The following is a 25,665-nucleotide window of genomic DNA, read 5'->3' on the forward strand; positions in this document are numbered from 1 at the left end:
TACAATTTTAATTGAAGATTTGTGTCATTTTAGCGAAAAATACGTTCGCTTTTATTGCTGGTAAAGCGAAAGGTTCATCGGGAAAAAATTCTTACAACGTAAACTCACAATAAACTTCGAAATATTGCAGTCTTTAGGCCAGTTTAACCGTGGAAAAATTAAAAATTGTGTCCTGTGTTTTTAAAATAATGAAAATTACCGGTGATTAAACTATCATTGATTTGCTTCAATGGAATTGTTTTTGTGTACCAACATCGGTAATCACGATTTTGGGAAAGCCCCTTATTGAAAACTACGGTTCCGCGGTAGCGTCGCAAAACTAAAACGGCGACGATCAGCAAGTTTAGGCAATGCGAAGTTTATTAAGACAGAATTATTCAAAATAGTTACCTTTAAGTAACGTTACTTAAGCACATGCTATTTATTGTTGCTGGCTTTCTAAACAACTATATTCAAGGCAATTTATTATAATGTAGTCACACATTTATCTGCATTATGAGCACTCTGAAAATTTGTCTTCGGCTAAAAACTCCAGGCATTGAGAGGAATTCATTATCGCAATACCAACAATGCCTTGACAAGTTTGACAAATTTCGAGAAGTATTTGACAATGGTGCTAACCCAGTCTACTGGATTGAGTTTGCAAAAGAAACATGTGTACTAGCTATTGCTGTTTTCTACGCTCTTTATAAAGAAAAGCTTGCTCCTGTGCAAGTGTCACACAATACTGACCTGGAATCTACAATTATTGTTAAAATCACGAATGGAAAACTTAGTTTGTCACTGCATGAGCTACAACAAAAACTGAAAGAAGATGTTCTTGACATGGCAAAAAAATGTGACACTGAACTGGGGTTTTTTAAGGACCTGGACTTCATAGTGTATGTATTTGTTTTTGTAAAATTTATGTTCTTAAAGTCATATTGAGTGTTGTTTGGGTGTTATCATGCACCATACTTTCAATGCATACAAGATTGGTAGTCTAAATGTGTTTACTTCTTTGATTTACATTTTTATCAACTGACATATAATTTTTTTAGAATGGATTTTGAAAGAAATATAGCAAATCCTGGATCAGGTTTGTCGCTACAAATATTGTTAGATGTAAATCTACCTCAAAACCAATAGTATTTTTGCTGTATTGAAAATTTTCACTTATAATTTAAATTGAATGTTGCAATTTGAAAAAATGATAACGTTGTTTTTATCATATGTTGTTGATTTAAGACATTACACGATTTTCTGATGAACAATCACAAGAAGAAGAATTTTGTCACAAAATTGCAGATAAATTGGGCTTGCACAATAAAAATCGAGTTTTCTTAGCATGCCAGAAATGCTGCAATTTAAAACCACCTATAGTTGTTCAGCAAAATGAAGGTGCAACAGAAAAAAATGTTTTATATACTTCACATTTTATTTTTTTGTTACACTTATCTAAGATTTTTACCTTGTCTTTTAAATGATATGCACTTACTGATAAAATGTGTAAGTCAAGTACATTAGATAGACACTGCAACTTAAATTTATTTTGTGTTTTGCAGGGGGCAATTACTGTAATTGGTGTGAAACTAGTGCCCAAATCTTACTTCATGAAGAAAGATATGAAGTATATGATACCAAATTCACAGAATATTCTGTTGTACGTGAATACAACAGTAATAGTGTGGTTGAATTATGCAAGTGAGTTAAATTTTGAAAAATGATGGATAATTACTATGGTAGCCCATACTTCTCTCTGTATTTTTTGTTCTTTTTGTGAAAACATTTATGTAAAAAGAACTGGGGCCAACCAGTTTTAAACACAGAAAAGGTATTGAGATGATATTTACCTGGCAACAACCGTGATTGGAATTTGTGTGTTTACAGAAACAACCTCTCTGTTTGCACTGAGCAAAATGACTGTCGTAATGCACACAGTCATATGGAAAAAAGAATTTGGCATTTGTTGAAAGACACTAAACAGAGATGGGATGAAATGACTTACAATTTGAACAAGTGCTTTCAAAACGGTAAAAATTATCATAGTATTCACGCCAAAAATGTAATTGGACACTACTTACATCATGGAACATAAATTTCAAATGCTTTTTGGTCTAATTTCAGCAATGTTCTGGTGTTTTTACTTACTTTACTAACCACAGTTTATGCTTAACAGAAGCAGAAAGAATGTCATGACACTAATGAATTAATTCCTGTATTTTAAAATGTCCTTGTTGGTACCATGTTTACTACTCTTTTAGTTGGTCTGCTTGTCCTGTATTTCTGTACCATCAAACTCGACTCAAATGAAGCGTCTCCATGGAAATAATCATAATTTGTCATCTTTCGTTTCTGTTACAATATTTTGCAAACCTGACCTTACTTTTAAATCTTGTTTCAGATGAAACTACTGCTGGAGTGTTTCACTGCTCATTGTGCAGAAAAAATTTTACCACTGGAGCATTTTTTTCTGATCACTGTAATTCTTCACAACACAAACAGTTAAATCAAAAATTTGGACAGAAACTTTTCGATGGAAATATACCGAAGTGGCGTCATAGAACACCCTCAAATTGGGAAAAAGAAAAATACCATCTTTGTCATCAGTATGTTTGAGTTTGTTTTATGCAACAAATCAACTGATCATACTGCAGTTAAATAGAGCTATCATATAATATGTTGTAATCAGCTTTGATATATTTGTGAAAAATTGTTGAAGCGCCAGTAAAGTAATCTGACAATAACAGTTTTCCAAAGCTGTGTTAATGAAAAGTAGTTGGGACATGTGCCAAAAACATACAATGGCGTGTACTTTATTACATGAAATTAGTTTATATTTTTGCATGGATTTTCAGCCCACATTGTATTGATTGTAGTGGGTTTGTAACTTGTAGTGGACTATGGTTCTACATACAGACCCATATGCAGTAACAAGGTCATTAAAGTCATATCAGACTAATCAAACAAAATTTGAAATTAGCAATTTTATCTTTAACCAATACCATACAAAAGTGATTTTTACCCAATGATGAACAAATTTTGTCATTAATTTTTCCAGGTATGAAGAATGCAATGATAATCTTTGCAAAGACGCTCATTCAGAAGAAGAACTTGAGGAATGGAAGAAACGCATCAACTTTACCAAAGAAAAGAAAAAGTGAGTTTTATGCTTCAAACAGTTTTATGTTGGCCCCCAACCCTTTTCCTGTGCAATGGCGTAAAAATTTTTATGTTGGTCCCCAACCCTTTTCCTGTGCAATGGCGTAAAAATTTTCACAGGAAAGTTTATTTGCCAGCCACTCGGGACTGTTTCAGCTGTCCTGCAGGACATAAGATATTCCTGGAGGCTTCTTAGATCCTTGTCTTGTTTTGTCCAATGCTACTGCAATATTTTTTTTTCTTTTGAATAATACTAGTGGACTTTTAAAGGTCATAAGTCACAAATCACTTAGCATGTTAATTAATGCAGATAACCTTCAAAACTTGATTTTGGGGATTTAATACTGATATGGGCACTTTAAAGTCAGATGCACCGTTACTTTCAACCCATTTCTTTCCTTAGAATGTGTTAATTTTATGTTAGATTTGATTTTAGTAATAATCACATCTAGTCATGGGTGACCTATATCAAAAGATATTTTACTTTGTCATACAAACCAATGTGCCATATAATAAAAAGTGGACAAAATATAAATTAGACGAAGAATGTTAGCACAACAATCCATGAACTACCCTAGTTACAATCAATGTAGCAATCTAAAAGCAAAAGACAAGCATCAACTACACAGTATGTACAGTGTAAACAGTGTTACCAAGTTATACCATACCATAGTTTGTCAAGTTAATGGCCCAAGCAAACCGGATTTGGCCATGGTATTAGTGAGCATAGGTATATATCATCAATAGTAGTATGTTACCTTTCATCTTTTGAATCATATAGGCCTACAATTAACAATAAATTAATGTTTATTTTCATTAGGTTTTCGACAATGAACCAACTGTCATTTGCAAATAAAATATCACAGGAATTTGATGAAGTCAGATCAGGTGCAATTGTGGTAGGTAAACAGAAGATGCTACAGATTAAAATTTGAGATGTTGCAATTACTTTATGTCAAAATAACATGGCCAAAATGAGATTATATTTTTTTCAATAATAGAATATTGATGTTGACTGTTTGCTATAGTTTCATAAATGTCTTTACATACAGCTGACGAAATTGTTGAATAAGGTAGAATGCATTGTGAAACCGAATGCAAGTCAATTACAAACATGTTCTACTAAAGACACAGTCAAATGGAAGATACAAATAACCTGCACGGACAAGCAAGTAGGCAACATTGAAATGTCAATGCAAGTTAAAGTATTTAGTAAAATTTTGATCAGTGTTAATAATGATGTATTTCTGTGTTCATAAATAAAGACAATTAAATGTTCCTGTATAAACAAACAAGTTAAATTAAAATTTACCTTTATTAAGTGCAACCATTACCATCACTCAGCCTGTATCATGTTTGTTCAATTGCTTAGAATATGCTCCTTCGTGTGGCATTGCTGCAGAGGGATGGCAAGAAAAACTTTGATTTCCGCAAAGTCACAAAAAGGCAGAAAGGAACTTATGTTTTTTCCATGGATTGTATCAATTGTAATAATGGACTTACAAAGTTTGAGGTCCGGTTTTAGTTTAGTTTGTTAAGCTGTTTGGTTAATGAAATAATATGTTATTTATTCAAGTAAAATTAGCCCCCTTGTGTGGAAAAACTTTGCAGAATAAAATATTTCAATTTCACCAACAACTTTTAGGTTAGGTTTATTGCTGAGAAGCCAGGAAGCTTTAATGATGTTCTGGTGTTTGAATTTTCCAAAACTCCACGTCCAGCTTTGATGGTTAAGCTTCAAGTCCTTGTTACCGATACCAATACAGCTCAGCTAAATATATTAAAACCATCGGATCACAACATCTGGGCAAAAAGGTGAACTGTTCATAAATGTTATTGTTACTATGGAAGTAAGTTAAATAGTCCAACTCAGCATCCATTGTTGTTTGTTTCCATTCTTTCAGGAAAATTATTGGGTTTCCAGTGGAACACCAAAATGAGTTTGAGTGCAGTTTGGCAAAGCTGGCATGTAAATACAAGCAACCGGAAGAATCACTTGATTATATGGATGTCGGGAAAGATTTTGAATCACAAAATCTCTCAGCAGATAACTATGTAGAGGAAATGCATTTATTTTTGTACAGGGAAGAAGCAGCTATGGCACAGTCCATTTCCAGGTACATCCCATTTTTATTTTGTCGATGTTGAAAAATGTATCAGTTGTTTCAAGTAGTTTACACCAATTTACATATCAACAAGGCGTAACTTGCCCACAAAGCTAGTCCATCTGGCCCACCAGGCTTGATCCCTCAAATAAAACACAGGTGTTGACTATGCAGTGTTAAGTTAATTAGTTTATTTTGTATGTCACCATTTCATGCACCTTTGTATATATATTTACAATATATTTACCTTGCATATATCCTGCTTTTTATCACTTAATTCAATAATATTTGATTTTCTATTCCCTTTGTTAAAGACCACTGTATTGAATGTTAATCTGGTCCACGTTCTTGAAAAAAAGGTTCGGTTACCGTGCATTGTTGCGAAGGTGTACCATTTTTTTTTGTTTATTTGTAGGGTGTATGATGCATGCGAAATAAATTTATCTTGTAAATACACATCAACAACTGGAACTCAATATTTTATTGATGGGAGAAATGGTATTTATGGAAAATTTCAGCTTCCAAGTGACTTAACCCAAGATACAGATGAAGTATTGCTTGTGATTGAGAACTGCAAAATGGTATAGTAACTCTTCTTTGTCTCGAGTGCCATGTTGATTTGTGTATGTTGTTTATTTTTTACTGTTTAAATGTTTAGTTTTTTGAACTGTTACATTTGGTGGCTTAGTATAATCTTTTTGCAAAATAACATGCTTTTTAAACACTTGTTTCTCAACAGGTGCTTCTTTCTCAAACTTCCAACAAATCACAAAGCAATAATGAAGTTTATGAATCAAAGATTGAAACCGTTACTGAGGATTACGTAGTAATTACAATTTCGAAAAGGTTAAAATTATATAGCAATTAAACAAGATTTTGTTTTAGTTTAAACATAAAGCTGTTTTTTTTTATCAGTTGTGTTGAAGCATGGAATCTCCAACGGAAAAAAGTTGTTCAATGTGATTTGCTCTTTCAACTTGACAGGAAATTGTTTTGCGTATGTCACAGCGTACTGGACCAACTACCTGACTTGGGCCGACTTTCAATGCTTTGTCCGGACATAAATTCATTTATACCACGTGATTTCCCTTCCGTCGATCCGGAATCTACTAAATCGTTAGACGTTGATCAGGTGACTTTAAACAAAAAAAAGTGCAATTGAATTTTGTCATAAACATTTTTGGGGTGAAAAATTCCTGAAAAAAGCGGTTAATGCTGGTGTTGCGCTGCTCTTGGCAATACACTGAGTGAAAGAATGTGTCAACAATATTTAGGCAAGCAACATAGACAGATGCCGTCAAAAGATGAACAGAGGGAAGCTAGTTAACAAAAAAAAATTATAAAAGGCTTAACTTTCCAACGACATAAAAATTATAAAAAACATATTAATATTCAAGTTTGAATATGATATCTTCTCATAACTCAGAACATGGTAGGTGACCTAGCAATTACTGTGCACCAAATAATCCTATAACTCCCTGTTTTCGAATGCTACCAAGCTTTTCTTGAATTTCGTGGGGACGCATTGTCGAATATTAACCATATCCCCATACGCCATGTGCGCTCTGCAGCCGCAGAAACAATGTTAATGAGCAAGGCTTTCTGTACTTGCTTGAGCAACAGTTGCAGCATTTGGCATCACTAATTCTTTATTTTTTCATGTCAGTTCAAAAAGAAACTTTTTTAAAACCATGCCAAAAGGTGTTGACCCGGCCGTGAAATAAACTGTTTGCCGATTTTCGAGGTATTGACAACGCAAATTTACGTTTTGTCGATGCATTTCCTGACAAAGCGTTGTGTCAAACAAAACATGATGCAATGAAAAGCACAGAATATTCATAGGGCGATGTAGCAATGGTTAAAGATATAAAAAACAATAGGTTATCTGGCCAAAATGTTGGAAGTAAATATCTATGTGTGGTTTTTTTTCTTGTTCTCTTGCAGAAACGGGTTCTTGGCCATCTGATTTCAAATGAACCTGGTCAACCATTGTTTGCCGTTACTGGGCCTTTTGGCACAGGAAAGACTTACACTATCAGTCAGTGTGCATTATATCTGCTCAAAAACTGTCCAGGAACGAAAATACTGATATGCACCCACTCCAACAGGTGTAGTATTTTGTGACATAAACATTTGTCGAATTCCATGATTGAAGAATCAGTTTTTTCAAACTGTAGCGCTGCCGACTTATTCGTTCGCAACAACTTCACTGCTGATGAATGGGAAGGTAAAATCATCAGAGTGTATTATCATGACAGGCATTTTGATTCTGTACATCCGGTGAGGCACTATCTCTTGGTGGTCAGGCTTATAAAAACACGTTGTCAAAATTAAAAAACACATTGTTCCATTTAGGAGGTTGTTAGATTTTGTCTTTTCAACAAAGAAAGCAACAAATTCCGTTATCCTACAATTAAAGAAATTCTTTCCCAAAAAGTTCAAGTTGTGATCACTACTTTTGTCACTGCCTTTGCGCTGGGAAGAATCACAACTGGTTTGTTTTCTTTAAACTTCACTCACATCTTTCTTGATGAATCAGCTCAGGTATGTTGAACTTTACTCTCATCATATTGGAAAAATATCAATAATATTTGGGTGTCTTTGTTACAAGTCTGATGGCAAATTGCTCTAAGTTTTTGTCCAGTTTTTTTTTGTCCAGTTTTAATCCTACCTGAACAGAACATGTAATGATTTAGATCTTATTATATTACATATTTTTCAGTATATTTTAGTATTTCATATTGGTAAATGCACCATTTCACTAACACTTGATAATACCAACAGGCAATGGAATGCGAAGCCATTATTCCCCTGACTTTGGCATCCGCAAACACTAAAGTAGTAGTGGCTGGAGATCACATGCAGATATCAAAGAAGGTTTGAAGTTTTTTTGTGAACAACAAATTTTGAAAAGGATTTCAATGAGAACAATTTTATAGATTTTTACCGATAACTTCAAATCGTATTACACGTTGGTGGAACGATTGCATATGGCTTACAACAACTTCCCGGAAAAGTTAAGAAAAACTGTCCATGTCTCTTTGACCAACAATTATAGGTATTTACTAGAGCTGAACAAAAACAGTCTCGAATTTGGCCGAATTAACTTCATTAAATATTGGGATGAATCCGTGGACCTAATCCTAATATTTAATGTCGTAATAAATTTTTAATAGGTCTTTAAAAGCTATTCTATTACAAATAACGGTTTATAGTTTCGCTGCAGCGACATAATTTCACTTTATTGTTCTTTTCAGTGATCTAAATTTGCTACTGTTGGTATGTGTAATCCAGTTTCAGTGCAAATCACAAACCACGATTCCAAGCATGTTTGTTTACATTTGGGCATAGCACATGTCATGTAGGATTCGTTGTTAATAACCTACGGTTTGTTGCTCTGGCACATACATAGTATACAATATTTTCTTGCTATCCTTCTGTCATGCATAGAATTCCCAGTGCTCTTAAAAAAAATTGTTTTCTTGTTTTAACTTGTCTGTATTTATAGATGCGTGAAGCAGATATTGAAACTTACCCAGAAATTATTCTACAAACCAAGACTACTAAATTGCTGCACTAATGAAAGGCCTTTGCCGAGGATTCAACCTGTGCAATTTTTTGATACAAAAGGTACGTACAGTTTAAACGTTTTATTAAACAGTCTATATATTGGAATTTCCGACAAAAAACGAAGTTTGCTATAATAGAAATGAGAATGTTTTTGTTGGTATTAGTTTTGTCAGTTTTTGATATTTTCAGGTGAATGTGTGAGAGATGATGGCGGATTTTACAACCTGAATGAGGCAAAGCTGTCGGTTGAGATTGTCCAAAACTTGCTCAGTTTTTGTAAAGGTTCTTTGCAAGAAAGCGATATTGTCGTGGTTTCCTGTTACAGCAGTCAAGTCAGTTGATTCATATAGAAATTGATGTAGTTTTGTTACAAAGTATGTAGATTGATGATAAGAAAAGTTAGGTTATTTCGTTGCTTATCGTGGCATTTTCGACGCACAAATAAACTGAGAACCACTTCGTTAAAGCAATACAATTTAATGCAAACACAAATCCACTTGAATGCAAACACAAGTTAACGAGGAAAAAAGAAAACGGGCCCAATAATTTCTAAGCTTCTCTTTATAAATAATACGTATCACGGCCGACAGATTTTTGATGACGCTTTGATGTTTAATTGTATTTTTCATGTTTGTATTAGGTCAAGCACATCCGAAAGTTAATGAGGATCAACAAAAAACACGGTATCCAAGTACAAAGAGTTCGAAACATGCAAGGTTTGTGTTCGATTGCAGCTTTGTTTAACGAGTCACTTAACAACATTTCTTGTAGCAATGATCGCGTATTTCTCCATGTTTTGTAATTCATTGATTACAGGTCTTGAATTTAAAGTGGTGGTGATTAGCTCTGTTCACTGCAAGACTTGTAACGGTGACACAACGGGGTCAAAATCCGGTCTTCTTGATGACGTGAAACTACTAACCACCGCCATCACGCGGGCAAAATTAGCCGTGATAGCTATTGGGGATGCCGATACAATATGCTCTATTGGACTCTGTCGTTTAAGATGGGATGGGTTTGTTACGGTAAATTTCCTTTGTAAAAAAAATCATTTAAATTTTTACATTCCGTGATCTATAATGGATCTTTAATTAAGTTTTAGAAGTAATATTTGTTACGTTTTGGTAAAATACGCACTCAAATGTGACATAGTATTCCGACCATACTGGTAGCTTAATTAAATTCTTTTGCGTCAAAGATGCAAGCTTTTTTCTTTTTTTTCCTTGTTTGGTACGTTTTTCGCAACAACCCTTTTTTATTTTAGACTTGCCAGCGACGTTGTTCTATCATGGGCGAGTCCTACAAACCTAAAGGATCGTACTTTTCTGCCTTTTCTGAAAATATTGACGACGCTTTGCACCAATCCGATGAAGAGGTAAGGTTTAAATGTCATGTGTTAATTTTGATTTGCTGATAAGAATTGTAGGTGGTTGTTGATAGAAACATAATTCCTAAATATTTCACGGGATGTGTGCTAAGGCAAATGTCACATTCCCATAGGTCGTGTGTAGTCTATGGTAGTTCTGAAAGATTCTGTCAAAATTCTGCATGTAGTTTAGGGATGTACCGGATCGAATCCAAATGTTGGGATTTTGCCAACAGGTACCTTTTTTAACTGGACAAATTTAGAGGTCTAAACCGAATTCAAATATGGACATGGAATTTCAATTTTAATGTTTTTTTTTGATGATTTTAAGGTTTTTTTTTTATGACATTCAAGTTTCCTTATAGTCACACATTTACGCACGAATATTGGATTGTCGAAACAAAAATTGACAAACTTAGCGCGAAATTAGAACAAAATTATGTAAATAGAAATGGTGCGTGTAATGTTTTACGACTAATATATAATTTTTGACGTCAATAAATATTCGGCCGAACCCGGATCTTTTCTGTTTTGTCACATCCCTAATATATAGAATGCTAACCAGTATTTCTTTGCTTGAATAATATACACACAAAGTTTGGAACTGATATGACAAATTGTCAATATGCCGAAATCCTCAAATTAACGGCTTTCGTTGTCAACTTCTTAGCTTGCCGTCGGTATCATTATTTATGATAGCATGTTTTCTGCAGCTTTCCCATGATTCTGATAGCGATGGTGCGGATGAATATTCACCGGAACTTGAGGTAGATTTGACCTTTTATTTTTTATTGTCGCGTATTTGCGAAGAAAGCGGTTTTTATGCTGTGGTTTGTTTAATGAATGTTAACATAACTGACATTTAAATGCCGCTATATTTTTCGTTCAATATATGTTGAATTCCACAAAGCGATCTGTGGACAGCTCAGATGTTGGATATTTATTAAGAAAAATTTATTTCGCCTAAAACTCATTAATTTCTTCAAATTATTTAAATAGAATAGAATAGTCATATCGATACGGTGTGCGATCGACAGCCTGCCAGGGTTTTTAAAGTGATCCAGTTTTTTTTCCATTTTTTAATCACATATTAAAGTAGTATCGTGAAAACTTATTGAAAAAAAATTAGCATGGATGAAATATGTTTTTGTAATAGGACTATTCTGCCCTTGTTGAAGATGAAATTCTTTCGGACATCCTTCAAAAGAAATGGGGAAAAACACCGGAAAGTTTCATCGTAAAAGTCAACAGTAGCGGAATTGAAGATGTTGAAGAATGGTCATTAATAAATCTATGTTTATCTAAGTTTTAAAGTCCTTCCCTCATTTTATAATATCGTAGTTTGCTTGGTGTTAGCAATAAATTCCTCTGACAGGAATGATGAACAACCTAGAGAAGTCATTTATACAAGCCTCGAAAAATCTGATCTTGAAATGAAGTTGCGGGATCATCCCAACTCATTCAAGCTTTGCCGCATAAACATGATCAATGGGTATTCTGCCGAGGCTATTTTGGAGAACCCGGAAGGGGAACTAAGGAAAATTTATCTTGAATCGAGAAAAAAGTTAGGCCAATCATTCGACAAGGATATAGTTGTCATTAAAATTAATCAGGTACAAAAATATTTTGCGTCATAACCAGTTTATGGAATTAGCGACCTTTTTTTTTGTAAAAACCTGCTGGTGATCGGCGTCTGTGTAACTGAATATTTAACTCATGCTTATCACATCGCAATGTAGTAAGAGTAATTTACCATTAACCAAATAGATCATTAACACTTCTCGTTATTTAACAGTACGACTATAAGAAAAACGTATTTTTTTCAGTAGTTTTAATGAATTTCGTACATTTAGAGCGCAGACGGCCACGTGTCTGGACAGGTTGTTGGAATATATGCAAGGTAAGGAAAGCAAGTGCATTGAGAAATCTAATATGTATTACATGACCATGCAAGATTGAAAAATAATTTATCGTCAGTCTATTTTTTCAAACATAATATTTTTAGGCACAAGGAACCACGCACGAGAGAGTTCATTTGCCTTCCTGACCGGAATAACTCGAAACTGATGTGTCCAGTCGATAGAAAAGTGACGAAGTTCGTAATTGTCGCTGAACCCGATACCGAGCCCAACAAGATTTGCATCTACCACTTAACAAAAAGAGGTGAACATCGGTGAAACCAATTTGTATATTAAGTTGCTGTGCATTATATTAATAATATGTTAATTATTTCCAGACGGATTAAGTTGTAGTGGTTACAAAACTATCGACCCCCACGCTTACGTGAGTGGTGATGGTAAACTATTTATTGTGCGCTTCATTAAATGGACCAAAAATTGTCTTTACCCTCTTGGCTACGTATCAAGGGTAATGTCAGCAGCAGATGCCGAAAGTTATTATGCCATTACGCACGACCGCCCACCGAAACACAAGTGAGCCAATATTATCCTCTCCGTTAATCAGTATCGACTACGCATTTGCTTTATAACCAGGCTGGATTGTGAATTTTACAATCTTTTACTGACACTGTCAGGAGGCATTTTCATGAGAATAAAACAATAATGTTTTCTATTCACGCTTCTGTTGTCATACATGTAATTTTGTACGGTTACACACTTGTGAAGCGCATTTGCAATCATTATGTTCGGAATAACTGAATCGGTTCACAGGCTTCGCAGCCAAGGCATTGCAGCCAAGCTGGATCGGCCACTTTACCCGACAAGTTGGAGCGAGATCTGAAAAATCAAGCTCCCGGTGAGGTTTGAACTCACGACCCTGGGCTAACCAGGCCCAACGCTCTACCAACTGAGCGACAGGAGCTCAGTGGCTTCACAGGGTATATTGTGGCCAAGGTACACTGGTGCGCAAGCGCACAACTTGTCAGGCGACCTTCACATGCGTAGAGGATCTCCACCACCGTAATCAGAATTGGGCCTGGTTAGCCCAGGGTCGTGAGCTCAAACCTCACCGGGAGCTTGATTTTTCAGATCTCGCTTCGACTTGTCGGGAAAAGTGGCTGATCCAGCTTGGCTGCAATACCTTGGCTGCGAAGCCTGTGAACCTTATGATCAGAATGTTAAACTGTGATCACCAAATATAAAGGGCCTGCGCAGTGGGGCGACCCTGCCTTACTATGCGAAAGCATGGTATTACTTCTGCGTTAACTGAATCGGGCAATTTTACACGAAAATTAAACTAAAAATTGATGGCGGATGTGAACAGGAAAAGTTTGGATGAGGAATCATTGAAACTGCGGGATGATAACGATGTGGAAAGAGAAGATTACACCGACCTATGTACATTTACAATTGACAAACCGCGTTCCAGGGCTCTTGACGACGCTTTAAGTGTCAAGAAGTGTTCCAAGCACGATAACTGTTATGAGGTTTGTGTTGTTTACACACAAGGTCAAGGCTCTTGTTCAGCTATTTACTTAATTGGTTTCATACCGTATCAAGTATCTGCTTGTTGCAGATCGGTGTCCACATCGCTGACGTGGCGTCGATGGTTCCTTTGAATTCTGCAATTGACAGAGAGGCAAGACACCGGGGAAAAACCTTTTACACTCCGGGTATTTTATTTTTTTACTTTATCAAAAAGAACGTGTCGTATTTGTTTCCTGTACTAAATGATTCTTTTATTTATACGCTCGATATTGTTCAGTTTGAATAAAGGAGTTGTTATGACTGTTGCCTGAACAATACTTTTGCGCTTTAGACATAAAGGACAAATCAAGGCAGGCGGATCACTCAGAGCCCTCACAAATGTTGCCTCCCAATTTGTGCTATGATAAATGCAGTTTGTTGCCCGAAGAAACGAGACCTGTTATTTGTACTTTTTTTCACACTTCTCAACAACTTTACGTGTTTGATCCCAAAACTAACTCATATGTGTTCGGAAGTAAGTCTTGTATGTTACTAAAAAAGGGAATCTTTGTTGTCTGCACTGTATTGCACTTTGTGATGGGTGTTTAATTGTACAAGGCATTGTGATGCATTTTTTATGTCGTGAATATTAATTAAAACCTGATGGTTGATAACGACGATTTAATTCAGGTATTTCAGAAGTAATTTGCCGGTAATGCCTGTCCGACAATTAACGATTTCGTTTCTGTCACAAAACTTTGAGAATTATTATGTTCAGAAGGTGATATTCCTGAACCACGACTTGCAAAAATACGATCAAAGTTACGACTGAGTTACAAAGAAACGGAAGATTTGCTCAGAGAAGGAAGAAAAAATCCCCAGAAATATGAGAGTTTTGACTCCACGTTACCGCAGCAGATCTGTATGTTTTTTTTTATATTTTGAAACACACACGCGTATAATCACTAAACGGACAACTAAACCATTTCCTTGTTTAAAGCAAAAGTTCAAACAAACCACCATTTTTAGATCAAATCTGGCTGTATGTGATGAACCTGAGAATTTCTCGTCTTGGAACTAGCGCCTTTCGTGACCAAGCTGACTTACCCAACCATGATGAAGCGTTTGCTCAAATGTTGGTGAAGGAAATGATGATTACACTAAACGCCTGCACATCAATCTTTCTAAAAAATAAGGTAGCTGTTGAGTAAACAAAATTCATAGACATTTGGGCTACTCTACATAATTACATCACTGTACATAACTTTTTCAGGTACACATCCCACAAACCCATCTTATTCATTATTTTTCATGTAGGCTATTGCAACCGTAACTGGGTGGTAGTCGTACAAACAGATAGGCGGGGTTTTATTTCCCATATTTGTGTTCGATCCTTTTTCTGTCGAGCTTCTGTTTTAAAGAGGTCTTCATTCAAACCTTAACAGGGATTCTCCATTTTACGTACTTGCCTTACTTTTTGAGTTATAAGTGCCGATGCTAATTAAAAGAAACAACAACTTATGCTAAATACAATATTTATATGGTAAAACATTTGTTTTTATCGTAAAAATATTGGTTAAAAGGCCAAACAATCAACATATTGTTGAACAGTGTGTTCTTTTCTTACAAAGCCTGTGTTATTTTCATAAGGGTGGTGATTTTCTTTTGAGATGTCAAGATGTGCCTATCCAAGAATCGTGGACAAACTGGATTGAAACTTACCGATCTCAGATCCCACTCTCCCTTCATCTCAATTCATGCGTAAATGTCGAAGAAGCAGAAACAAATTTACAGACCGACTCTGTCACACCTCGTGTAAGTTTTTTTTCAAACTAAAATCTCTTTCTGCCTCCACACAGATCATAAGTCAAGGAAGCACAAGGTACGAAAGCTTTCGCGTCATCGTTGCGCCTTTGCATCAGTTTCATTTAATAACTTTTATTACAACCGATTGGTATAATAAGGCACCTATTTTTCGCAGTACTTGTACGTCATTCCGGAAGTTTTACGAAACATTAAAACAAACATTGAGAGAGATGAAGTGGAATCAGCGCTCCTATATTTTTCATGTGACCAGCTCATGCCATGTTTACTCCCTGCAGGCAACGGGTATCGTTTTTAAAAAAATAGTTTCAACCACATTCATATGCATATAAAGTGTACGGTGCTGTTTTCAGGTTCTTGTAGTTTCTGTTAATAAAACGGAAGATCCTTTCCTTGTCTAATCTGCATTTATAAACAGGTACGTAAAAATACAAAGACCTGTCAGAATCAGAACTTCATCCAGTGTAGGCCGTCATTTCTCTCCAAAGCATTCTCATTGCGATCTCCGCCTTCCATTTTATTCCACGTGTTCCTCGCCTATCCGTAGCTACCCAGACCTGATGGCCCAAAGGGAAATCATAAGAATATGCAAGAGATCTAAGGTTGTTTCTGATTCTAAGGATCCAGGCATCGTTACCCTTGATTCCAGACAGGATAAGCCTGACCTGGACCTGCACAGGTGCAAATTAGTTGGTTTAGCTGATATAACTAATCACTATGGTTGCTGCACAACAACAAAATAATTTGACATAGCATAGTCAAGTGTGACTATATATCTATATATATTTCTTATTGCGCGACATTTTCCTCTGTGGTGTCCTGACGCAACACGTTCTTAATTTAAAAAACTGATATTTAACCTTAAATTACCCCACACAAAAAAAATGTTTGAGAACGAAAATTGCACATTAAAGTGAAACCTTAATTAGTTTCTGTGTACCTGACAAAGCTTTAAACATAATAAAAGTCGAATCTATGCATTCATATTAAAACTTAGTCGAAATTAAAATTAACAGTGTTTGAACTTCTGACACACTCCAATTGGTTTCTTTTTGTCGTTAAAGGCATAAATTTTGTTGCAGAATGTGCAAGCAGGTCGCCATGCGGTTAAACGATGAAAAAGACTATCGAAAGAATATGATAATGTATAAAACCGCCAAACTGTTTCAAGATCAAGAAGAGAGGTTCTACCAACAAGCTGTTGTAACTGAGGTATTACTTCGTGCTGTAAATTTAAATGTGTAAAGTTATAATTTAAATAATACCCCCACTACTCCAAACTCAGTATAATTACGTTTATACAAACATACACATAATATCATTATTTTGCGATAATGTCAAAATGTGTATTTCAGTGTAAAACCATAAAACCAACCATGCTCCCAATATCAATAGGTTACCGATGATGAAATTCGTTTTAGCCTGATTCAAAATAAGGTTCTAAGCTTTGCAGCAGCATGTTTGAAGTATTCTGCGCTGGTGGCCTTAATTCATGGCCGAAAGCTCATCTGGCATATAAGGTTTGAAATATATTAAATTGCATACAGAACAACGACATTATCTTGTTTGCAACACAAGTTAACAAATTTCCTTACTCCGAAAAACACTCAAAACAATTTCAACCTATTGGTGTGTAAAATATATCATTTGTTAAAGACATATCAGAATTAGCTTCCACATATATTTAGGTATTACGACTTAAGCAATAAAAGTGAAAAAGCCCATTATGTTCATCCACACTTTGACCGCACCGTGGTGCCAAAGAGTCTAGTTCAAGAACTCGTGACCTCTGTCTCAACTTCCATTAACACGAGGTCTATATTGGAGGACAAAAACAATAAGAATGATATCAAGAAACACTTCAGAAGGTATCTTTGCGTCCTACAGATGTCCGATTACTGTAAACAAATAAACCTATATGAATCATGTGATTAACCAATACAACAAAACACCTAGCATAAGGCAGACAAAACGTCGAAACAATAAAGTACGTTAATTTGTGCAAGGAGAGCAGGCTTGTTTGCTTATTGGCACAATTGTTCGAGAGTTCAAAATGCGTGACAATCTCTTCGTCATCAGTATTTTTTTTAAGTACTCGTCTTCTTCATTAGAACTCTTGATAAAATAATGTCGTAATTTTAGAAATATAAGTTGTGGGCCATCCAGGTCTTGTTACCTCAAGTCCTAATGGTATATTTTTGTCATTTAAAACAAATTTTCTATATTTTGACACAGAATCATTAAGACACAAAAAAAATGGCTAGAGGTTAAAAAACACGATTTCAGCGATCAAATGTCAAACAAGACCGGGAACGGTATACTTCACGTTCGTGTGATATCTATGACTGTTGAACCGGGATTTCCGCTTCTGCTGCAACTTAACCCAAAGATAGAACGGGGTTTGTTGCAACCAACTGTTCAATTGTTGTGTTTGGCTGATGACTTGGATATATGCCTAACGCATCGACACGACGCAGTGGGAACGTTTGCATATGACGTAAAGCCTGCCCAGCGTGAGTTATGGAAGAGTTTAATGATTTCTGCTTGGCGTTTCATATCAATTAAACTTTTAATAAATATGACTTCAGTATGTTTATTGATGCTGAGTATACAATATATATCGCGAAGGGATATGACACTTGTTTTTATGTTTAACATTTCCAGTTGACGGAAAAACTTTCGATTCAATGAAAAAATATGTAGACGCCTGGTTGCCCATTGTCCATTTGGATGGAGTTTATAACGCTGTGAAAGAACCAATGTCTATCACCTATTCTGGAGTTTTGATCGAATGGAAAGATCCTGGAGGCAAGCATTTGTTTTCTTAGAAATAGTTTTACCGTGTTGACCATGGACTTCACAGTAAAAGGAAAATTTTATCTTGACAAACGATTCTGTGACGAAAGAATGATTGATATTCATGAAGACGGGTTTATTTGCATTCGTGTTAAGAATCGTCCTTCTGTGGAAAAAGGTAATCTCATGCTTGCAGAAAATGTACAAAACGAGTGCATGAGTAATTTCCTGATATTTGACATTTTCTATATCCAGGCGTTAATTTTTTCTTTTTTTCATGTAGAAATTCCAACCCAAAGTATTAAAAAAGGTTTAATCGATGCTTGATAGTTTAGTTCAAGGTTTTAAGGTTTTCCATGCGAAAGTCGTTTTTTTAATAACACCAAAACAAATAGATACTATAATAAACATATATTATGTAATGAATAGATTCGCACTTTACATGGGTGGCTCACGCCAAAATTGCCAAAGTAAAAGAAGAAAAGGTTGGATACAAAATAACCTTCACGACGTGCGATTCTCTGTTGTCACATATGGATAGGGAATGTTTTGTATACAAAGGTGACACTTTGTGGACCATCGAACACATCCAAGTGCAAGCACCATACAAGTAAGCCTAGGTCGTATCTTTAAGTTGACAAAAAACTAAAATTTTACAAAATTAACGAAATCGATTTGGAAAACTTTTTTGGGAACTTTTTATTAATACTATTTTATGCTGATTGGCATGTCACATGTCACTCACTAGCTTTTTGTGCCATGTTAATTGGAAATATAATTTTTCACAGACGTATGTCTCGTGCTCTGCACATCGCAGAGGAAATAGATGAAACCGCAGTCGATAATCCTGACATAACCACGATGTTATGCACTGAAAGAATTTCGAACATTTTGACTATTGATTGTCAAACCGAGGAAGTTAAACACGTCGTTGATTCTGTTGGGGAGATGGTTAAGGGATTTGATTATACGTTGAATCCCGTGCAAGCGGAAATTGTTCGCACAACTTTGAGAAACAAACTATCACTTATTCAAGGACCGCCAGGTTACAGTTTCTGCTTTTTAAGTATTACAAGTTGTATTGTAAAAGTGCTAACAAGGTTTCATTTTATGAAATTGTCTAAATTTAGCAAAACAAAAACTAAACATTTGTTTTTCGGTTTGTAAAGGAACAGGAAAAACTTTGACGGGAGCCTACATAGTGTATTATTTCCGAGAAATCATCAAGAAAACAAAAAATGATGGATTGATCATGTATTGTGGACCTTCAAACAAGGCGGCTGATGTCATTGCAGGTGCATTTTGACCTCACATAAAGCCATTAGTTGGTGGTTAACTTCCAGATTGTTGCTGTGGCTGGCGGCGATCCTGCCGTTAAATGGCCAGGCAAAGACTTCCATTTGTGGTGATAATCACCGTCATCTGTTGGGCACCAAATTTGATGGCCGTTTGCCCGGGCTGGTCGTCCATAGTCACACCAAACTGATGCACAGATGAGACCTTGTAGATGAAATAGGACTTTACAGGTTGAAACAGTAGCCATCCGCATAAAACGTTTGCTGTTTTCAAGAACTGTTTTCATTTATTACTGTCATATTTATATCGTGGAAATATTTTTCAAGAATAAAACGTTTGCTAAATTCACTCGTTGCCATATCATGTGAAACTCGTATCAAATGAAATATACTCATTGTTCTAGGAAGACATTTTACTCTCTCCGAAAGTTTTTTGTTCGTACTTGATTCACATATTTTGTTTACGATTCTCGCGGAAAATGGTAAAGGTTTTTAGTTGTAATATGACACTAAAAAGATAGAAAACACCCATACAAAATAAACTTTCTAATAAGAGGCCATTTCTTTGGCTTTAGGTGTTTAAACATATTTTTCTCGACTACTAATCATCATTTGTAGGTTTATATTAAAAAAATATGATAATAAGGTTTGTCACCAAAATTAGTGTAAAGCTGGATCTTTTTTTTCAGAGTACTTGCTGAAATGCAGCCTGAGAATTTTAAGAGTTTACGGCAAACTAATTGAGGAACTTGATTATCCGAATCCACTAAAACCAAAAGTCAGAACAAAAGACCGCGAAAGTTCATCTAAAAAGCTCGATTCAATTACTCTGCACAAGCTTATCAGAAAAAGCCCCAACAAACATCACTTGGACATTTGCAAATATGATAAAATGCAAGTAATGTTAGTATTATTATAGTTATTTTTTGGGCTAAATTAATTGGAAAACTTATATTCCAAAATCCAGGTTTGTAAATTTAGGTCCATAAATCGTTTCAATAATCCTGAACCTTCTAAACCAGGTTTAATTCTTCCGGTGCTAAAGTTACATTGGAAGACTTTAAGAAATACAAAACCTTGATCAATGACGCGAAAAACGAGGAAATTAAAAGGCATGATGTAATTATTTGTACATGTACGGGCGCAGCAAGTAAGTATTCCACAAATTAGAATAATATTAAATTAGACTATGTTACGCAGTAATATTTCATGCAATGGCATGATTGGCAGGATCGTCCCACTGTGCAGGTCCTTGCTTGGCGATCACAGCTATCGTATCGCGATAATTAGGTTTGCAGGCTTGGCAGCTCAGGCATTGCAGTCTAGCTGGATCAGCCACTTTTTCCTGACAAGTCGGGGCAAGATTTGAAAAATCAAGGTCCCGGTGAGGTTTGAACTCACGACCCTGGGCTAACCAGGCCCAACGCTCTACCAACTGAGCTACAGGAGCTTAGTGGCTTCACGGGGTATATTGTGGCCAAGATATACGTATACGTGAAGGTTGCCTGGCAAGTTGTGCGCTTGCGCACCAGTGTACCTTGGCCACAATATGCCCCGTGAAACCACTGTACTCCTGTAGCTCAGTTAGTAGAGCGTTGGGCCTGGTTAGCCCAGGGTCGTGAGTTCAAACCTCACCGGGACCTTGATTTTGCCTGGGCTGCCAAGCCTGCAAACCTTTAAGGCTACATTAGGTTTAATTTGTTTTTATTGTCGAAAACAAAGCTTTTTAGAATTGCAAGCTTTAGTTGGTTTTAGCATTTGCCAAACCTCGAAACGCTTATAAAATAACCATCAATTTTGTCATACAACAGTGACTGTAACAGTGTTTGTGCTGACAGAAATTAGTAAAATACACTTCTACTGCCTAAAATTATTTTTGTTTAATTTTTATTCTGCTGTTTTGGGGAGAAACAATTACATTTGCTAAATTTGTGTTGCAGTGAAACATTTGCGTTTCCAAAAAAATATTTCTCATTGCATTATTGACGAAGCCGGTATGTGCACTGAACCGGAAACACTTGTTCCAGTTGTAACAACAAAAGCTAGTCAGGTGAACTTAAGAATGGCAACAGAAATATTTTTTATATTGGAGACATGTGAATATCTGCTAGTGTTTTCCTACACCAGCAAAGTGTGTAGAAATAAGTGCGGTTTGTCTTGTATATTAAATACAATTCAATTCAACTGCAGATCTTACATTCCTGTTTGATTGGATTTAATTTTCACTATTTCAACTGATAAGCTATCCAATAAAATTGATAACAGAAAACTAATTTGTTGTAAAAGGTGGTTTTGATTGGAGACCATAAGCAGCTTCAGCCAGTGATTCACTGCAACAGATCCCGCGAACTTGGAATGGGAATATCGATGTTTGAGAGACTCAGAAGCAAAGCTGACATACTTACAATCCAATATAGAATGGTAATGGAAAGGCATTGTTTTACTCATGGTAGTTTGGGATTGGTTCTGCGTTCCTGAAAAGAATATTTTGCCAACCACCTAGCTTGTATTAGACGAAAGAATAAAACTTTCCTTAAATGACGCTTGACACTTTGCCTATCTGTACTAATAATGTATTTTCGACTAGAATCAAGTCATCTGTGATTTTCCATCCAATCACTTCTACAAAGGCAAGCTACGTCCCCACGATTCTCTGTTGAACCGGGAAATCGAAAGTCCCGGGGTTCTTGAATTTCCTGCAGGAAAACATCCTCGAAACACAGCTGTGTTTGCCCATATCCAATCACCAGAGGGCAATAGTTCAAGCAAGTTTGAATATGGCGACGTAAATTCAAAATATAACAAGGAACAAGTTAATGCTGTGGTAAGTCAGGTGTATTTCGATGATCGTTGCAATTTTCGTGCAATTAACTACTTTCTTATTCCTTTGTTTGGTTTACCTGCTCACCTAAATAATGTATATATAGATCAAGGTATTAAAGTGGCTGCATGATATGAAGAAAGTTTCCATTCCCGACATTATGATTCTATCCCCTTATAAAGCTCAGTGCATCGAAATTTCGACAGCTATCAAAGATAAGCATTCTGATTTTTCAAAGGTACAGGTCGGAACTGTGGTTACAAGCCAAGGTAACTCGAAACAAAACTTTTACCTAATTCGTAGCCAGTTTATTTGTTCGATTTTCGATTTTATTAAAAAGAAAAAAAACACTTAACCAACATTGATCTTGGTAAGTTAAATACTGTGATACAAAATGTCTTTAGCCATCAAATAGACCAATAAAAATAGACAAATGCAAGGCAGAGTCAACAAATATAGGGTAGGTGTATTAGAACAGCTAAGTTATTTTGAATATAGCAACTGCAAAAAGACAAGCTACAAACGTAACAGTCCCCTACGTTTTTTTACCAAGATGCATTTCCGAAATTTAATGTATTTAATTGCAGCATGTACAGCTACATCAACTGACATGGCCTTAAAACTGTTTTTGGCGATTTTTATATATTACAACGCAGTAATATTTCATGCAACAACAGTGCCTGGGCTGCCAAGCCTACAAACCTTTTTAATAAATTATTACGAAAGTTCAATTTTGTTTTAGGGAGCGAAAGAGACTATGTCATACTTTCCACTGTTCGTTCTCGAAAACGTGATTTAATTGAAGATCAACCTCTGAGATACTGGCTCCGTAAGCATCTTGGATTTATAACAGACCCCCATCAAATTAACGTCGCCATTACAAGAGCAAAAAAAGGCCTTTGCATTATTGGTAAGAACTTGATAATAATCAACAAAACACAACAGGTAAAAATACTAATTCGAGGAAATATGCTGAATAATTTATCAAAAAAAAAAAACTTTTGTTTTGGTAACCGAGTGCGGAGAGTTTGTCAAAGTTCGTTTGCTTCGTTTTGTCGTTATATTTATTTAAATGCAGCAATACACGAAGATCTGCAGAACAAAATACTTGTTTAGGCGATCGTTTTCTGTTGGAAAAAGATGTAGAAACTTGGGGAAAGTTAATTGAAAGCTATGAAAAAAGAGGAAGTGTTTTTCCGTTTGATTCACCGGAAGCTCCGTGGAATTGACAACAAACACTGTTAAGTTTCTCGTTTTTATGTGTGCATATAGATATGCAGCTTGTTTCAAGAGATTTTGCTATGCTTACTTTCATCATATGAATATGATTTGTGATAAAACATATTTTAACTGTTGCCACGAAAGTGCCTCATGTTTTTTTTAATCATGCACTTACCAAACTTTTCGATAATCCGTTAGACCAAACTGTGTCGATAAACTAACCCTACTATGCTTTTTAACTGTGCAGTGGCAAGTTGGTCTTCACTGACAATGCAAAATCACATTTTTGACCACTTATGCATATTTGTTCACTGTCCATTCTGTGATTTCATGTAGTACATGGTGTATCTTATTATGTTTGTATGTGGTGATATGTTGAATCAACTTTGTGGCAGCTTACCAACTCGCTGTATACACAATTTATGTTTAATTTTGTACTTACCGTCGACTTAATTAATGGAAGCGCAATGCTTTGTGTGCAGTCTCTTGATTTATTCCAAAGTTGCCCAACAAACACGCGACCAATATGAAACCTTTGTACTAAAAAAAGACAGTGCTTTAAAAGAAGGCACTGTCCCGCATGATTTCTGCATGCTATTCTTCATGTGTGTGTATTCATTCTGTATATGGTTGATTTGCAAAAATTGTAAATAATCTTCTGTTAATTTACAAGTTTAGCCAACCCTACGGTTCGTCAATAAATTATTCGGATTACTGCAAGTTACGGTTTTAGTTGTGCCTGTGTTGCCGAATTAGCTGCCTAGGTTGCTCTGGACTAACGGCCTACCGATGAAACCTGCAACCGCACGGCCAACGTGGCCACACTTATATGTAAAAAGACAATAATACCCAAGAAATAGAAAACGCTAATACATTAAAACATTTGTTTTGAACAGGAGGCTCGCTCAAAAAGTACAATTTACAAAATTTAACTTCCATAGGGCAAATAAGTAAACAAGCCGCCTCAATTACCCAAGCGCAAGCACCTTGTCAAAAACCACCCGTGTGTGCATCGCGTGGACATTGTAGTGTGTTTCGCCTGAATGATTGCACAACGTGGTGGTGTCACGTGACCACCTCATATATAAGTGTTCCTCTGTGCCGTCAAGGGCATTCTATTGCAACCTATGTTACTGTGCACTGCTGTTTCGTTCCGTTTATGTTGTGTAACAAACTACAACAATACATGGTGTCAGAAGCTGGACCTCAAGATATTTGCCTTGTCCACTAACTAAGTGATAGAAGGGTATGGCTTTCCAGATATCGCCGCCGGAATGCTTTGATTTTAACAAGCCGGAAAGCTGGAGGACATGGATTCGCAGGTTTGATCGCTACAGATCAGCGTCTAAATTGTCTGACGAATCAAAGAAAAAGCAAACAGATACCCTAATATACCTTCTAGGCGATAAGGCCGATGATATTCTAAACTCTTTCGGTTTATCTGCAGACGAGGTTAAAACGTACGAAATTGTAAAAACAAAGTTTGATGAATACTTTGATGTTCGTAAGAATGTAATTTATGAACGATGTCAGTTTAATTCACGTGCGCAAAGACCTGGAGAAACTATTGATGAATTTATAACTTCACTATTTTCACTAGTCGAAAGCTGCAATTATGGCGAACTAAAAGAAGAAATGATAAGAGATCGTATCGTGGTTGGGTTGCTTGATAAAAGTTTGTCTGAGCGATTGCAACTAGATCCTAATCTAACTTTGAATAAAGCAGTGAATATGGCCAGAAACACGGAGATTGTGAAAAAGCAGCAGGTGGAACTGCGTCGCACATCTCATTCCTATGCCGACGTTGAGCGCGTTCAACGCAAGCGCCAATCAAGCACTGGAATGAAGCCCGAGGGAAGATGCCAGTGGTGTGGAAATGCGAAGGCTCATCCAAGGCAACTCTGCCGAGCGCGCAATGCTACATGTCACACGTGCAACAAGCGCGGTCATTTCCAGTCGGTATGTAAAAGCAAATCACTTCATTTCATAGAAGAAAATAAGTTGCCTTTGTACTTGGGACGGGTGTATATTTGTACCGCTATGTCAGGTAGACAGAAAAATAACTTTTCTGTTTTTGTTAATGGCAAAACAATCAACTTCCGTATAGACACAGGTGCGGATGTAACTGCTATTTCTGTTCAACTACATAACTTATTGGATG

General features: G+C 36.0%; 1 protein-coding gene across 1 annotated transcript; it reads left to right on the top strand.

The window, feature by feature from the left end:
- Positions 1-470: 470 nt before the first annotated feature.
- On the top strand, positions 471-24,080 carry LOC145906936 (3'-5' exoribonuclease HELZ2-like). The gene is made up of 56 exons (XM_082994389.1): positions 471-881; positions 1,041-1,078; positions 1,228-1,380; positions 1,545-1,683; positions 1,870-2,012; positions 2,384-2,588; positions 3,041-3,139; positions 3,962-4,040; positions 4,194-4,313; positions 4,514-4,654; positions 4,787-4,956; positions 5,046-5,258; positions 5,662-5,827; positions 5,986-6,092; positions 6,162-6,378; positions 7,191-7,354; positions 7,424-7,526; positions 7,602-7,790; positions 8,031-8,123; positions 8,186-8,304; positions 8,755-8,876; positions 9,006-9,148; positions 9,457-9,532; positions 9,633-9,841; positions 10,081-10,191; positions 10,896-10,949; positions 11,339-11,460; positions 11,558-11,795; positions 12,036-12,082; positions 12,188-12,345; positions 12,419-12,614; positions 13,405-13,567; positions 13,657-13,753; positions 13,900-14,082; positions 14,326-14,469; positions 14,577-14,743; positions 15,198-15,362; positions 15,529-15,656; positions 15,790-16,050; positions 16,454-16,583; positions 16,767-16,891; positions 17,060-17,239; positions 17,607-17,884; positions 18,036-18,179; positions 18,235-18,345; positions 18,597-18,777; positions 18,956-19,212; positions 19,337-19,462; positions 20,152-20,356; positions 20,485-20,612; positions 21,403-21,512; positions 21,749-21,883; positions 22,050-22,286; positions 22,390-22,552; positions 23,026-23,193; positions 23,400-24,080. The coding sequence occupies exons 1-56, from the start codon at positions 496-498 to the stop codon at positions 23,510-23,512; spliced, it is 8,619 nt and encodes a 2,872-aa protein (XP_082850515.1). The 5' UTR covers positions 471-495; the 3' UTR covers positions 23,513-24,080.
- The last annotated feature ends 1,585 nt before the right edge of the window (positions 24,081-25,665 follow it).

This window comes from Ascidia mentula, chromosome 6 (genome assembly GCF_947561715.1).
Source record: "Ascidia mentula chromosome 6, kaAscMent1.1, whole genome shotgun sequence".
Classification (NCBI taxonomy): Eukaryota; Metazoa; Chordata; class Ascidiacea; order Phlebobranchia; family Ascidiidae; genus Ascidia; species Ascidia mentula.

Bases quoted from the DNA above. Each gene is read 5' to 3' on its own strand.
- LOC145906936 (XM_082994389.1), top strand. From the start codon at position 496: ATGAGCACTCTGAAAATTTGTCTTCGGCTAAAAACTCCAGGCATTGAG. The intron at 2,013-2,383 runs GTAAAAATTATC...ATCTTGTTTCAG, and splicing joins GAACAAGTGCTTTCAAAACG to ATGAAACTACTGCTGGAGTG. The intron at 4,041-4,193 runs GTAGGTAAACAG...CTTTACATACAG, and splicing joins TCAGATCAGGTGCAATTGTG to CTGACGAAATTGTTGAATAA.